The sequence below is a fragment of the Zonotrichia albicollis genome, chromosome 1 (genome assembly GCF_047830755.1).
Source record: "Zonotrichia albicollis isolate bZonAlb1 chromosome 1, bZonAlb1.hap1, whole genome shotgun sequence".
NCBI lineage: Eukaryota > Metazoa > Chordata > Aves > Passeriformes > Passerellidae > Zonotrichia > Zonotrichia albicollis.
Genome location: NC_133819.1, coordinates 133,372,024 through 133,389,227, shown reverse-complemented (window position 1 = coordinate 133,389,227; position 17,204 = coordinate 133,372,024). Strand labels below are relative to the sequence as shown.

At 40.0% G+C, this 17,204-nt stretch overlaps 1 protein-coding gene across 4 annotated transcripts in view; it reads left to right on the top strand.

The window, feature by feature from the left end:
* PLEKHF2 (pleckstrin homology and FYVE domain containing 2) overlaps positions 1-17,204 on the top strand; it is a 21,297-nt gene extending 4,093 nt beyond the window's left edge. For all 4 annotated transcript variants that reach the window (XM_074554840.1, XM_074554855.1, XM_074554848.1 and 1 more), the window contains one exon: positions 13,245-17,204. In XM_074554840.1, the coding sequence (XP_074410941.1) occupies positions 13,259-14,008 (750 nt within the window). In that variant the 5' untranslated portion in view covers positions 13,245-13,258 and the 3' untranslated portion in view covers positions 14,009-17,204. The remainder of the gene's footprint in view (positions 1-13,244) is intronic.

Here is a 17,204-nt window from a genome sequence, read left to right as displayed (position 1 = left end):
CACATCTGACAAGCAGTGAAAGGGAAAAGGGCCAGTGAGTGCATTTCCCAGGAAGGCCATCACCTACAGTAAGCTACTGTGATTAAGGGGTTCTTCCAGGAAATAACTCCTTGTTTTTACTCTTCTCCTTCTGCTTTAAATTTCTCCTGCCTTAGCTGTCAATACTTGGTAATGTAAAACTTCTGAGAGTGATTTTCAGTGTACTTCTGTTCTGAAAGCTGTGTGTGTCAGTGATTAGTTCCCCTTCCACCCCTCTCTCTGATCTAGGGTAACAGCATGGAGGCGAGTGAACTGCCCTTTTAACACACAGGTTATGTTTGAAGAGCTAGTTACATTGAAGAGTGACAAATTTTATTTATGGCATCATTGTTATAGGTTTCCTTTTGGCTTTTATTAATAGCTGTCACATGTCACTTTTCTAGACCTTCATCATTCATCCATGTTTCACCAGGTAGCAGCATTTGATGTAAGAAAGGTCTTATGTCCTTTGCTCAAAGAGAATTCAACCCTTGCCATATTGGCTTATGTGTTTTTAAATAATGCTGGATAAAGATATTTTAAATACTGCTAGGGATCAGCAGTGACAGGTCCATGATTGCAGCACTTCAGTGTTGTCAAGCTTTCTGAAAATCACGTGTAGTTTGATTCCAAGCCCTAAGCTGTGTTTTGGCTGCCTGCACCTCTGGGATCTCCTGATGCCAGCCCTGCACATGGTTGCTGGGGTATGAGCCATTTTTGGTACAAACTTGGGCAACTTGTTTCAGTGGTTTTAAATAGTAGGGGAAGGATTCCCTGCAACCAGTCATACTTGTCCTTAGTCCATTCTTGCTGATGAACTAGTGGTAGAAGTTACTTGGAGCTTTTTTTAATTAAGGAGTGAAGAATTTGAAAGAGTTCAGTATGTCTGTATATTCTGTTTTTCTTGCTATAATATTGAGAGTGTACTGCAGCAGTGTGTTTTGTCTGATCCTGTTAGGTCAGCAGTCAGCTGCCTGGTCTCCTGAAAGTATTTCTGCAGTATGATATATTATTAGGGTTACCCCTCAAAGTAGAAATTTCTTAGCTTAGGTGGGTCAGGAGCAGGAGAAAGTTGAGGTGATCGCACCTGCTTAGAGAAGAGAAGGTTGAGTGTTGTTACTTGGCTTGTCTTGTTTAGTTTTGTGGAAATGCTTAAAATTACTGAGCTGATAAAAGAAACCTCTTTGTTGTGCAGCTTCTTTTCCTATAACAGGATTCAAAGAACACATGCAGGTGAAAAAGACTGATATAATAAAAATGAAATAGCAATGATGTTATGTTGCTGTGCTTGTAAATTGTGAGACTCCATGGGAAAACTTTGCTCTCTTTTAAAACATGGCTTGCTAAAAGTGAAAGTCCTTTTGTGTTGTAGTACTTTGTAGAAAATTAATGGCTCTCATCAGGCTCTGACTACTTGGTAACTCTCTCTAGTTTGGTCATGCTGTGAATTATTACCTGTCCTCTAGTCCTTGTTAGACTGTTAGTTAAGCCAGTAACTTCTCTCGTAATGGTAATAAAAATGAACCAAAGAAAACGTAAAACAACTTAAAACAGAAAGTTTTTTTTTTCTTTTTTAACACTGTCTTAAGTACCTGTGCATAATAAAAGTACATGAGCCATTGAACAGGCTGCATTTGTGGGGAAAAAAAAAAGGAAAAGTGAATTCTGTGAACTGATGAAGGTCTTTGGAACATGTAGCTGGTCTGGTAGCTCTTAGGTGCTGAAACAAGCGGGTGCCCTGAGATCCAGGAGGTGCTATTTTTAATGTATACTTCTGTCTTACAGATGCATAGCGATTTTTCTGTGAATGTTCTGTACTTGTCAGTTAAAGTTGCTGCAAGAAGCATGCTGAAAAATACAATTTCTTTCAATCACTGGAAACCAAATCCTCTTTTTCACATAGACTGAGAGGGCTGGGTAGCCATGAACAAGTTATCTCCGTGTGTGCTGTAATAATCCACAGCAACAACAACAACAAACCACACAGCCAATCTGGTTTTGGAAAATTGCTTGCAAGATGGATTTGGCAATAGTTCTTGTAGAAAAACACAGATGCAGCTGTTCTATACTAATGATGCTGCGTCCCCTCCTCAAAAGAATTTAAATAGGTCTTTTCTAAAGCTTAAAATGTTGATGCAGTGGGTTCTCTTTGTTATACTGGATTGACAAAGCTGAAGCAGGCTCTAGCTTGCTCAGAAATTGGTGGGGTCCTTTTGGCTGGTTTTTTGTTTGTTTCTTTGTTGTTGTTTTTGTTTTTTTTTTTTTTTAATATCTCTCACCCAATGTCCATTTAATGTTAAGTGTGTATGTCTGTTAAGTAATTTGCTTGTCCAGGGGCTGGCCCGGCGCTGCCGGAGGGGCTCTCAGCAGCGGAGCTGCTCCTTGGGAAGCCGTGTGTCGGATGGGAGGGGCACGGCCGGCGCCTGGCCAGGCAGCTTGCGAGGGAGGGGCGAGTCCCTGTCCCTGCTCCAAACTGGAGAGTAACGCTTTGTGGGAGAGGCTCTCCAAACAGCTAAACAGTTGGAGTAGGGAAACGTTTGATTGTAAACAGAAAAATACATCCCGGTGTTTGGTATCGCTGCCTGGTCAAGTGATCCTTTAGGCACCGACTCAGCAGATGGGGTTCGTGTCTCGTGGAGCTGCTTGAGGTGGAGCGGGATCCCAGGCTGCTGTCCTCTGCACAGGCACATGTAAAGTGTTGATCTATTGGCTGTGTTTCCTCTGATGTCTTTTATCTACTTAGAACTGTGGAAAACTTCAGAGTGAACTTCAGCTTTTTTGAACTTCGGGTCTGTGGAAATGGGTTTTGAGACTGTACTGTGGTGTATGTCCCCAGTGCTTTGGTGAAAATGAAAGATGCAGTTTGCTAGCACCAGAAGTTAAGCTAAACCACTGACAGTGCTCTTAAATACCTGCAGATGGCAAGTCAAAATACTGAGGTGTTTTCCCATGACAATAAAAACTTGATCTGAATACTGGACATTTTAGTCAGTTGTTTGTTAATTAGTTTTAAAGGGCATGCTTGTGTTATGTAGTTTATTAATACATAATTTTTAGATATACAAAATACCAGCTTTTTTACTTATCCCTGTTTTAGTATGCTGACAATTGCAAGTATTTGCTGTGCCTGTAGTTGCCTGGATCTTGCTTTTTGTGCTTTGAGAGACAAGTTTGTCAAAGTTGAGCACTATTCATGGTGGATCAGGCCTGCCTGTTCATCTCTGCAGAATTCAAGCTTTCAGGGCTTTTGGCTGTGTACTGTGGTTTGGTTTTTTGTGTGTGTGTTTTTGGTTTAGTTTTTTTTTTCTTTTGTGTGTGTACATTTTTGATTAGTTACTTTTATAATAATTCCTTTAATTCTAGCTATTTCACATGCTTATGCTGGTGGCCTTTTCTTTCACATCTTGAACAGCGTTAAGAATTTTCTCCTCTAGCTGTGGCAGTACCTCAGCTCCCAAAGTGCTGCTCAAAGCCATGTAAGCCTGTGTAGGTGCTTGGGAAATGCTCAGCTTATCAAGAGATGGGTAAGGACACAGAAGTTAGTTTAGATAGCTGCTCTGTTTGCTCCAACCCCTGACTGCCAGGTGGGGGATGAAGAATTAAATGTTTCTTCCCAGCAGCAGCTCTGTCTCTGTCATGCCAGAAGACAAAAACAGTACCAGCTACCATGGTTTATTGTAAATAGAAGCCTGACAGTGGTAATAAGCAGCTGACTTCATTAAAAAGTTGGACCTCTTACAAGAATGTTCCTCCTGGACTTCTGCAGTGAGGTATCTTCTCTCCTAAGGGGCATTCTGGTGCTGCAGGGGACAGGAGGGAAATGCAACCCCTTCCAATTGGTCTAGGAGTGCACTCCTGATCACGTACTTCCCTGTGGCACAAACCCTTTAGTACTGCTTGCATTTCCATCTTTCATGTTTTCCCCAAGCAGAAGATAGTGGGAGCAGCTTTGAACTCGGTAATTCTGCATTTCTCTGTTTCTTTCATGGGTGCCACATGTTTCTTGCTTGGAGCAGGGGTGCTGCTGTTCCTGCACGTGGCCTTATGGACAAGGTGGTTGCTCTGATCCTTCATGCAGGGCAGGTTTAAAACAGGCCAGGCATGTCTGGTGGGACAGCCCTCTTCCGCATGCCTTTCTTTGTGTCTCCTCTATGATTACTTGGAATTATAGCTCCTCTGGATGTGGGAGTTGGACTTTCTGTTTACAAGCAGGTTAAGTTGGTGTTCTATTTCCAGGTGAGGTTTATGTTGTTAAATACCAAACCTTGTGAGGAGCTGATGTGTAGAACTTGGATGGTGTTCCCTTCGTACAGCAGCTCAAGGAGTGTGGTGGTTGTTCAGCAGAGTAGCCTGGATAGTAAAACAGCTCTGCTCTGCTCTCACTGTGCTGATACCTATGCTGCTTGGCAAAACAAATAGTCTTTTGCTAAGGATGGCTTTCTGTTCCCACATGAGCTTCTGAGTGGGTTAGGGGATATAAGGTCATACATCTTGAAAGATCTCCCTAGAAATTCTCTCTGTCCTGAAGATAGAATTGGCCTTTCTGGGCAATCTTAACTCAGGACTTCCTAACTCCTTTGGATAATGCAAACTTGAAAAGCAATGCACCTGCTGTGCAGGTTTGATAATAAAGTGAGGGTTTTGGTTGTTGTTATACATTTAGAATTATTTACATTATATGAGCAATTATTACACAACTGGTGAATTAAAGTGAAAGAACAGTCCTTGCTTGTAAGATGGAAATTAGAATATACAAAAATTAACTGTAATTTGTAGAAAGAATTACTAAACTATAAGATGTCAGCCAGTTAAAACAAGAGTATCTACACTGAGCTTTCAAGAAGAATTTTAGTAGGATTTGGTTTGTGACAGTCATGTGTAGAAGTTAAAAACAAAACAGTTAATTACAGTTTGTATGAACTGTCATATGGTCCATTATAGTAATTATAGTGTATAATGACATCTAACCAGACAAATGCATGGATTTGCTTTCATGACTTCCATGATGTAGTTGGACATGGCTGTATGCTGGACTCAGAATTAATCTGAAGGTTTTTAAAGTTCTGTCAAGGCAGAGCATTCGCAGGCTGCACATTACAGCATGAAGTAATGTGGTTGCTGTGAACATACTTCCGGCCTGGTTTCTGTGGTTGATGCCACAGCATTGGCCAGCAGGTTGAGAAAAATGAAGGGTTAAGATTGCTGGGTCATACTGGATATACCAGTAAGGGGGTGAGTTAGCTAATCTGTGTTTCCCCACACTGCAGCCATTGCTCCACAGGCTTGCACAATGCAGGAAGATGTGTCTTCATGGGGGGAAGAAAAAAATGCATTCATATAGAAAATCCTAAAAATCATGAGAATCATAAAATGGGTCTTGGGAGAGGTCCACAGTAACACCCTCTTTCCTGCCAGTGTGCTACTGATTGCTGCTTACACTCTTTCTTTATAGTGTTCAGAATAAAACGTTGCAAGCATCTTTGCATCTGTAATCTGAAGCAGCCTTGGTGTTGCCATCATCTTTTCTAGTGTTTTATCTTGCAGTTTTTTTGCCTTTATTAAATACCAGTGTTTACTAAGGGTGTGGGAAATGGTTTGAAGATTCAGTAGCTTATATTGCCATAAGGAAAAGGGCTTTTTATTTTTTGTCTGTAAATCAAGTCAAAGTTTCTGTCCCACTATCAGTAGCTTTCTGAACACTGCAGCCATTAACCAGGTCAGTCAGAAGTGATTATCTGGATAAAGACTACCCCGAAGTTCAGAGGGATCTTATTGCCTCATTTCCTGCTGTCATCTGCACCTTGATAAAGTCTCTTTAATATCTCTGGTCTTCTTTCTTTTCAGTATGTGATGGAGCTTTTTGTTGCACTTGATACATCTTTGATATATTATCAGGGTTATCCTCTGTATCCTTACTAGCTGGTTATAATGGTGATAGCAGGACTTTATTAAATACAGCAGTTTGGGGAATACTTTTTGGAAGAGAATCATTAAGAGAACTGCTTGTTAGAAGGCTGTATTTCTCTTTAAGTGACAATTGTTGTCTTATGTTTTAAATAGCATCCACCTAGCTCCAGCACAGGATGGGCATTTAGTTGTTGCTGTTGTGTCAGCTTTTAGCAGTGATAAGACCTTTAGAAAACATTTGTCATACCCATATCTCCTATCAACATAATATTTTTGTGGGTAAATTTTTTTTATTTCACTTTATGCTTAAATTGGTCTTTTTACTATTTAATAAAAAGCAACTGGTGAATAATTCAAATATATAATTAACACTAAAAAAGCCATCAGTTAATTGTTACAAATGTATTTAAATAACTGTAGATAATTGAATGAAATACTAAGAGATTAAAAAATGGGTTGATGGATACTTAACGCTTAATTTTCCTCAATATTTTATCTTATATTTTAAATTATAGAAATAAAAGTTTAATTAAATGCCTCTTTCTATATTCTGTTTAATCCAGCTGTTGTTATTGGCCCTACCTGTCAAGGACTGTAAAGGTGTCTTGTGCCACCTTTGAATGCTTGGATTCTGATTACAGCTGATGAGATCTAAGTCCATAGAAAATGTAATTTTGCCAGCCAGGACAAGAGTCAATATCATCCTTCTCAGAAGTACTTAAGGATGCAGGGTAGGAGGTGTAACTACTGAGGCTGAAGTAAGATTTAAGACATGCTGATTTGTCTTCTCACTTGTATCAGATCTGCTGTATGTGTTTCTAGTTCAGCGATTTTCCACACTAAAACTATTTTCAGCATGTTAAACATGGAGAAGTTTCCTTAAACAGGTTGCACTTCAGGAATTTACACTTGTGTTTTACTTGGCAGAAGTGCAAAATGTCAAATGTTGCTCTTAAGAGCAATATTATATATATATTGATGGAGATCACCATATTGTATAACAGTACTGAGATGCCTGTATAGTTGGAAGTTTGTCAGAAAATCTAGTGATACTGCTGTGTCAGACAGAGCTTTAAGTGAGGGATGTATGAGGGTCTGAGTAACTTAATTTTTGGTGTTTATGCAGCTGTAACTCAAATTAGCCTGTCTTCCTTGCATAGGTAAAGTGCAAGAGGAAAATTGTATGAGTCTGATGTGATAATATATAATAATTACTTTAAACTTGTTACTAAAATACTGCCATGTAACTGAATGACTGATTCTGCCTTATGAACTCTTTTTAGGAAAAGTGATATTTTCCTCTTTGAATCCAAATAATGAGTCATCTTACAAACCAGTCATTTAATGCACAGTAGATATCTGGTCTGCAGATAGTTCTTATCTGTCTTTGGTTTACATTTTATGTGTTTCTGAATTGCAAAAAATTTCTTTTGCTCTTCTCTACCTTTCATATATGTTTAATTTGTGTGATTTAAGTATAATGAAACAAAATGAATTTCTGTTTGAAATTTCTGTTTCATTCAGAACCTTCAAGTTGTGGAGTCAAACATGATAAAACCTGTAACTTTTGCCTGCTATTGAGAGACTTAAAAACTTTTATGAAGCATGTATGTTACCTTTAGGTAAGAAGGATGGTTAATTTGAATGTATGTGGTGTAGCAGAGTTGCTGGTGTTGTATGTGCAGGTGTGGGAACAAGGGCTCTCTATGACAACTGGATAATTATTTACATGTTATTGTGTGGCAAGGTATAATGTGCTTTGATTTAGATCTGCTGTTTCTGCCTTTTTTTTTTTTTTTGTACTCCATTTCTGACTCTTGTCTATTCCCTAGATTTGCTTCAGTGCACCCATATGTAGATCTCACTTGGCCATTCTGATGGTGTGGTTAGTGACACTTTTATTGGACTTGTGTTACTGAATCTGGCTTTGAAACATCCAGGATCCTGCTGCAGCTTTAGGGCTGGATGGGCCTCTTTGTGATTAGTTCTGAGCTCTTGTGCTTTTTGCAGCAGCTTAAATAAGTTTTTTTCTTTAAAGCTGTCACTTTAACTGTGAGTATTCATAGGAATGGATAAACTGCCTGTGTCCTGATACCATACTCTGAGAAATACAGACTGCCTGGTTTGTATTAATACAATGTGTTAAATGTAGTTGTTAACAGCCTAATAGCTAATTGCAAAGATGATGATAGATTAACTGACAATTATAACAAGGCCAGTAATATTTTTCTCCCTTGAAGGAGTGTTGAAGAAAAATAATACTAAAAATCAGATGTTAATTAATTAACAGTTGTTAACAAGGACTGTACACTGGACTTTGTTCTTGCTCAAGCCAAAAGTAATGGAACACTGCCAGTTCTGCTGTCTTGCTGAAGAAACTTGGGAATTTGTGTTGTGTCTCTCCTGCACACCCTCTGTGCCTGTCCTACAGCCTGAAGGGAGTGCTTGTGATGGTGGTATGCACTGAGCTGGGGTGAGGAGATGTTTAGTGCTGAGCTGCATGCAGTCTGCCTCACTGTGCCACAACAGCTTTTTCATCTCATTTCTCCCCTCCAGCACCTTTGTTATTTGTGGTTTTGCTTATGGTGCTAACTGCTACAGTGCTAATGTACTGGTAGTGAATTGGGTGTAACCATGTCAGTCAGGGTTACATTCTTTTTGGTTGACTCCTTATGTCTGTCCTCAGCTGCAGCAATTCTGTGCGGTTTAGTCTGGTCACTATCACAAGCAGAGCTAGCATCTGAAATAAACATTCTATTTTAAATAAGAACTGTATAAGCATTGAGTCCTGGGAGAGCACTGGTTTGGTCTCCAGGATACAGTGGCAGAAAGAAAAAATTATGTGGAAAGTGACTTGTCTGTGCACAGCAACCCTAACAGAATTATTTTCCTGCTGCAGTAGTTTGGAATGTTAATAACTGTAGTAAGTGTGTGACTTCCTCAGCATGGATTGTGTTTTAGGTAAGTGGATAACTTGTTAGTTCTTCAGAAATTTCAGTGATGTCTGTTGTTTGATCACATTGAAGGGGGTTGTTCTCGCCAACAGGATACAAGTGTAAAATTAGAAATGGAGGAGCAAGATCTTGATATCAGATTTGTTCTTTCTCTTGAAACTTCTTGTAAATAAAAGTGGATATAACTTAAATGTCAAAAACGGTTCTTTATGTTGTAGGAGAGTTGGGGCTTTCTGTGTATTTTTTAGTTTTCATGAGTATTTTGTCACCTTTATATGGCATATTATGCCATGGAAATGAAAGCCTTTGCCCAGCATTTTCATCAGGAAAGGTACTAAGAGTGTGTGTGAGAGGGACAAACTGAAGGTATCGCAGCATTTTGCAAGTTGAGATTTATTTATTTGGAAAGATTTGTAAACCCTGCTTAGGAAGTAGCTCTTTGTAGCTAGTTTTCTTACAAAGTGATCTGTTTGTGTTCTTTTGCTTTGTTTGGGGGCAGGTTTTTAAATGTTTTGACTAGCAGCTAGTATTGTGCTGCCGTCTGAACACAGCACATGAATCTGATGGCTGTGAGGACCAGCAGTCCATCACAAATGGGGTCCCCCTTGCATGAAGGCCTCAGGACTTTTAGGAGTTTGTGTGCCGGAAGTGTGAAATCAGTCACATATGATAGAAGTGGGAATGAATTTCACAGCATCCATAAACGGAGACTATGTAAGTGTCTTACTAAACTGTAAGACACTCTCCCCTTAAATGGAGCTGTCTGACCTTTTATTTTGAAGCCTGTAGTTCTGGTTTATTCTTCACTTGCTTGAGGAAGGATTTGGGTATGTTTTCAGCAATTTGCCATTAATCAGGAATCACTTTGTTTGATCAGATCTTGACATCCTGCATCTTCAGGGCAGTAATCAAGTATCTGCTTCTTATGGTGGCCAACAGTAGAAATTTCAGAATAAACTTTAACTGGAAGAGGAGGATATTGCCACCCAGTTCCAGGGCATGATGATCTGCTATCTCTTACAATAGATCTGAATATGCTTTAAGACAAGATTGTAATTTTTAAAGACTGGTAATTGATAACTTTGTTTTTGGACTGTGACATCTTGGGGTTCAGAGTTCCTTTGTGTGTCCAAACAGTATTTAATTTAAATCTCCTTGGTCAATGTGCTCATGAGAGCGAGAGGCGTACTTCTTGTAACTTTAGCTCTTGTCAGTTAGGGATATCTTCTCTTGTATTTCTGTTTTTGTCACATTTCATGATTATTTGTAATCAGGATGTATTTTGGATAGTTTCCCCTCCATTTCTGAACTTACTTCCTTTCTTAGAAAAGGCTAGTGAAGGTGTATGAGCATTAGTGTGCATAGGATTTCAGATGGATTTTTAATTTTCAGTTCTTTAAAAACTCAAGAGAAAAATATCTGCATGCTTATTCTAAAAAGTCCAATCTGTTAGTGTAGGAAAATACAATTAATGCCTTGGAAAGGTGGAATTGGCAGCAGCAGTCTCTGGCATTTACGGGCTTGAGGCTGGCAGGTGGGAATGTTTATCCATCACAGAAAAAGGTTTCAATCTAGAAGATATGCAATTTATCTTGTCTTTCGTAATAGTTTCTAACTTTCCCAGGATTCTTGTTTAAGGTCCAGTTAGTGATTATTTTCACAACAAGCTCAAAATAGTCTTAGGCAGAAGTTCTGGAGCTGTCTCTTGATTTCAAGCCATGATGATTATTAAACATTCCTGGTTGGAGTTGTTTTCTCTTAAATTGTCCTAGGGAACAGTTAATTGAAACCTTTAGCTTTTTCTGTCCTTGTTTTCTTCTCCCAGTGACTTGTATTTTGAAAGCTTTTGCAGTGGCCTTGAACTGAGTTTGCAGTTTATTGGCGGGGAGTGCAGTGGCTGAGTTGGAGCTGTGGAGCAGCAACTGCTTCCTACAGGTGGCTGTGACTTCCCACCAGGAGCTTCCCTGAAACCCTTCAGTATGGTTGTGTTTGTGGGCAGGGTGGCAGCAGTGTTCCCCTTGTGGACTGCCAAAAGCATTTAACTTGCTGTAACTTGTAGATCATTTGTATAAAAGTGCAAGTTCATAAGTGGTGCATGTTGATTTGTACCTGCAGAAAAATGTGTTTTCTGGGCTGTCTGCTTTGCATTGCGATGACTGATGTCCTTTCCCACTTCATGGAGAGCATGGGATTACTAAATAACTTTAGACTGACCCTGTGACTGAGGCCATGCTTTTTAAGTTTGAAGGGCTGTTGGTTCAGTTTTGATGTTTGCAAAGGCTGTTGATTTCTCTTATGTTGTTAAATGGGAAAGGTTATTTAGCAGTTAATGGCAATTAACTGTTGTTCCAGATTCTGGACTTCAGCATTCAGGCACCTGAATTTGATTTTGGAGCCTAGGACAGCAGCAAGTACACATGAAAAAAGCTCCTAGTTTCTTTTCCATTCCCTTCTTACTACTTTTTACTTGGCAGTTTGTATTTTGTCTTCACCTTCTGCAGTTCAAAATTGTTTTGTATTTGGTGGCTTTATCCTAACCATAAAACCAGTTAACACAATATTCATGTATTGTGCTAATGCTGTGAGGCATGTAAAGAAAATTCAAAAACAGTGCTGAGAAATAACTTTTAGAGATTCTTCTGTCTTGAATTATCTTCGATACAAGATAATGTGTGCAGAGCTTAAAAAAGGTAGTTATATCTGCAAGCTCACTTGTCAAACTATTTCAGTGTGAAACTAATTTCTCTTTCAGAGCAGTAACTTAAAGTGTGTGTGATCACAGGTAACATGTTTATTTAGATGAGGCCTGGTGAGATGTTTCATCCCTATATTGTAAGGAAGTATCTGTGCTTTGATTCATAGGAGGAAGATTGCCTGGATCAGGTTGTAGCAGAGTGATGGAGTCTGAGCTGTGTCTCAGCCCAGTTTCCTCTCAGTTGTAGGCTGATGCTATATTCATGGCAGGCAGTGCAGATTAAAGAAAAAGTAGGTGATGTAGAGGACTTCCCACCCTGGGATCATGTTGTGAAGCACAGGTAGAAGGCCCTGGAGTACTTGCTGCTCTGCTCTTCTTCACTGTCCAAAGCTGTGGCTGTAGCAAGGGGCGTTGTGAGCCCCGTGCGAGGCATGGGGTAGCATCTTCTGTGTGCTGAGAGTCTGTCCATAGCACTGGCCTCTGCCAAATGTCTCACTGCTCCATCAAGCACAACAGTTCAGGTTCATGGCTGTGCTCACAAGGGGTTTGAAGGGAGCAGATCTGGATCAGGCTGGCAGGATTTGCCTTTGCCAGACTTCTGCCTGGGAAAATTCTAGGGCAAAAGAGGCTAAAGAGTGGTTTGCCAAGATATGAATCACTGTAGTGACTTCTTAATTTTAGTTCCCTGTTGGATGCCTTAGCTATCTCACACAAGAAAAAAATCTTACTTGCTACTTGGGGAACAACAAGATGGGGCTTTAATCTGTAATGGGACCATACAGTTCATTAGCACTTCCTGAAATTATAAGTAATCTTTTTTAAACTTTGAACTGGTGCAGGTCACTTAGTCTTTCTCAGGAGCAATTGTGAGCTGTGTGGCTTATCCTCTGTGTGGGTTGCCTGAATGTGATGGATGCAGATGTGGCTCATGTAGGTGAGGAGACTGTGGAACTCCTGCAAAATGAAGGCAGAAGAAAGCAGGTGATGAGCCACCAGCCATGACTCACACCCTGTTCCTGGCTCAAGAGTTTGCCATGAAAGCAGGAATAATGGGGGGTGCAAGCTGTGGCCTGTGCAAAATGTTTCCAGCAGGTAGATTCATGGTTTTGGCTCATGATTTGAGGTTTGCATACTGGAAAAAACGAGCAGTAGTGAGCTAGTTTGGGGAGTGTGGTTTCCTATGTGAACAGCAATTATATAATTTGTTTGTTGTGCTAAAACTAATGTGGGTCTCCAGGCTGCTCAGTTAACTTGATGTTTTTGTAGCATTAGAGTTTGAAATGATGGATGATACTTCCTGTTACCATCTGGAGAAGGTGCAGGAGGATATAAAGAGAAATATGAGCATTAAATCAGGATGCAGTAGCCTTACTAAAGAGGAACTGGTTTGTTGCTGGAGGCTTCCAAATGCAGTGCTGTAGGTGCTGTCTGTGTGATAAAGATAGCTGTCAGCTGCATAGAGCATTTTTCGTTTTCGGAAATAAGACTAACTGGTTGCTAAAAATTCTTAGGTGTTAATACTTATTTAAATTTAGCCCAAGTCAGTGCCTCTCAGCCAGCAGGTCCTGTTAGAATTTTAAGAAATGCAGGGTTGGTACCTTCCTTGGGGAAGGCTGCTTGCTGTCGAGTTCGGTCCTCTTTTAATAACAAACTTTTTTTTCTGATTTTAGGATACTTGTGAAAGATGGTGGATCGCTTGGCAAACAGCGAGGCAAATACTAGAAGAATAAGTATAGTGGAAAACTGCTTTGGAGCAGCTGGTCAACCCCTGACTATTCCTGGCCGTGTTCTGATTGGAGAGGGAGTCCTAACAAAACTCTGTAGGAAGAAGCCCAAAGCAAGGCAGTTCTTCCTGTTCAACGACATTCTTGTTTATGGCAACATTGTCATCCAGAAGAAGAAATACAACAAACAGCACATAATCCCACTGGAGAACGTCACTATTGATTCCATCCAGGATGAGGGAGACTTACGGAACGGGTGGCTTATCAAGACACCAACCAAGTCCTTTGCGGTTTATGCTGCCACTGCCACAGAGAAGTCGGAGTGGATGAACCACATAAATAAATGTGTTTCTGATTTGCTCTCCAAAAGCGGGAAGACCCCCAGCAATGAGCATGCGGCCGTGTGGGTGCCGGACTCGGAAGCCGCGGTGTGCATGCGCTGCCAGAAAGCCAAGTTCACTCCCGTCAACCGCCGGCACCACTGCCGCAAGTGCGGCTTCGTCGTGTGCGGGCCGTGCTCGGAAAAGAGGTTCCTGCTCCCCAGCCAGTCTTCCAAGCCAGTGAGAATCTGCGACTTCTGCTATGATCTGCTTTCTACGGGGGAGATGACTGCCTGTCAGTCCGCTAGGTCAGACTCCTACAGCCAGTCACCCAAGTCATCTTTAAATGATGTATCTGATGATGATGATGATGAAGACAGTAGCGATTAAGGACCAAATGTTTTTCCATGTGTTGCAAGTTGTGTTTCAAACCATACGGAGCTGCTTTTGGGGAAGTCTGTAGGGAGGTTCCTCAGAGAAATCCTGTTCTAGCCATGAAATATGCCTGAATATCTTCAATGTGCCTCAATCTATGAATTCTCTAGACAATAGTTGTTTATTTTTCTCCTCTGCAGGGATAGACTGGTGTAAATGTTATTAGAATATTTTCCAACTTCATTTACTTGAGTGGTGTCTGGGTTAGACTTTTGTGGAAGATTGGAGAATGCAATGTACTTTCTTAATTTAACAACCCATACTTTCTAATGTTTCACATTGGTATGTTATGTGGGATTTTTTAAGAACTAGGGAGGAAAACTGAGCATGCACGGGATGGTGATGTTTTTGTTAATCCTGTAGACTGTCTTATTTTTCTAGCCATGGTATATAATTAATTACAAAGTCATCCAGTGCACAAACCTAAATGTCACAAAACTTGGGAACTCTTGTTTTGCTGTTACTTATGACTTCCTATGCCAAGCAGTGCCTTGTACCAATTGTGCTGATCCAGGAGGAAACAAACCTATTTTATGTCTGTATTTGCCTAAATGCTGGTATCTGAGAGATTGTTGGTGCTATTGAAAATAACTGCTGTGTTCAAAGTGGAGCTTTGACAAGGTCATAACTGTACCCCATGTTGGATGATGGACACTCAAATGTTACATCCTCACCTGTGCAGGCAGGCCTGAAGACTCTGCAGATTCCCACAGGATTCAGCAGCTTTCTCCTTGCAGAAGTTCTATTGTAGGTTGGGATCTTGAGATGAGAACCTTAGGGAGATTCTTCATGGGGATTTATATACTTCGTTTTCAGAACAGTTTAAGTTTCAAATTTGGCAAATGCATACTGAAATTTTAGTTGGGTGATACAGCATTTGGGTGTGCTAGCCTACATATTTTTGGAATTAATTCCCAAAGATGTCACAAGTTTTTTTCTTAAAACACTGGTGAGAGGGCTGGGTTTTTTCTTTCCCCCAGGAGTTTTATTGGCTTGTTTAAAAATAACGTCATCTTTTGAACAAGAAGCCTGCGAGTATCCTTGTAAAACTGGCTTTCCTTTTTACACAGCTGACCTCAGGATAAATGTGAGATGCAAGTTAATTTTAAATGAATACCCAGGACCAAGAGAGATGTATTTAAGGACTGTCATGAAATTGTCAGTGCAGAAAATGTCTCTATCATAGTGTTCACTTTAATTTCTTGAATACAGAAGTGTCATGTTCCTGTATAAATGCAGAATTTACACTTGCAAAGACATGTTAAACCCCCAGATATGTTTCTGTGTTTTTATAATGATAACCTCAATTTTGAAGCAGAAAAACCTCTTTGAAATAGTTGTATGGATATAGTAGCGACTGACTTTATACAAAAAAATGTTAAAGCTTTGTATCTATACATGACAATTTCTGCACTGTTTGCCTTGGTTGGCAATAATTGGGTGAAGTATTTATTGAATAAACAATCAATGCTGCATGTTGCACTAGTCTCCCATTCTGTATGCTGAAAGTGTCAGTCATATTTTTTATAACATTTAGCAGAGTACTTAAGAGCCATACCCTCCATGAGATTTCTGGTAGCTAAAGGTGCACTTAGCATCTATAGAGAGGCACTCTACACTCATACTTTGCAAGACATTGCTTCAGGTGAAAATTGCATCAGTATTTTTAGCTTAGACAATTTCTCAAAATAAGGCTTTCTTTAGAAGCACTGAGGAGTATTTGTTCTACTTGGAAATAAATACACAAAGGGAAAAACACTTTGATGCAGACTTGGGACCAGGAAGATTCTGTAAATTTGCCAGGTTGTATATATTGAAAGATTAGTGTGAATAAAGAGTTGCATTTACTTTTTCCTTGAAAGATGAGGGAGTGGGGACCCTGCAGCAGGGAAAATGGGCTGTTCTGAGAAGGCACTTTGTGTTAATAGTGCTTACCTTTTGTACCTTTTGGTATTTCTATTTTAGGAGTGGAGACTTGCTAGCTTCAGTCTTTCTATGGAATCAAAGTCCAAGCCTCCCTCATACATACTTTCCAATGACTAACAATTATTTTCCTCCTTATCCAATTGTTTCCTCTTTCTTGAGCTGTCAAATATTAACTTGTCTTATTAAAGAGTCCATCTCCTTGTGTACTTTCCCCTTGATTTCCATATGTTTTGCTTTTCAGCACCTTTTGGTGGTGGGAAAAGGGTTTCTCAGAGTTAGATCACATCCTGTAATTTGAGAATGTACCTGTACCTACTTCATATATCTTTTTATCTGTGAATGAAACTTGCACTGTGCTGCACTGACCCCTGAAGCTGTAACCAAACCAATGTGTGCGTGTGGAATTTTTCACCTGAAATTGTTGTATATGGTCCAAGCTTTTTTAAAAAGCATTAAAAAAGGTGTTTTATGGAAATATTCATATTCCTCAGTGATATGTTTAAAACTTTACAATATGGACTGAACATTGACTTCTCTTGTAGTTAAAACATTCTGAAAGGGCTCATGTCATACTTTGTAATCTTGTTCTGTCAAGTTATTTTATTTACAAATACATGGTATAGCTTCAAGTCTGTGTTTAATTTTCTTTAACTATCGGCCTTCAAAGGTGAGAGAAAACAGGGCAGCTGGTATTTATATTGACATGTAGTTTAGCAGCAGGTGTTTTCACTGTCAGGAGATACTGATAAACTGGGAGCATAAACCTGCAGAAGGAGTTGTAGGACTAATTCTGAAATCAGTGTGGTAATGGATTTAGATGCCAGCTATGCACTTAAGGAATGATTTGAAAGAAGTATGACCAAGCACATTGCAAAGGTTGACTTTGTTGGACTGGTGTTGGTTGCTGGAAGTGGCAGTTCCAGTCACTGGAAGAGGCTGGGGGCCCTGCCTTTGCAGTGGCACAGCTCCAACGTTACAGGTCTGTTCTTGGTCCTGTCACACCACCCCTGGGGACAAGACTTCTTGGGGTATCGAACAGGAGAGGAACTTGGTACTTCTCCCAAATGTGCTGCACTCTCCAGATCATAAAACAGGGATTATGTGTGGGCAGTCTTTGTATTTTGGGTACCTTTTGGTTGTGGTAGATTTAACCTCTTTTTTCTTTTTCTAAATTCAATGAAATAAAAGCAACAGTGTGCATGTCTCCTGCAAGGCTCTGCAGTCA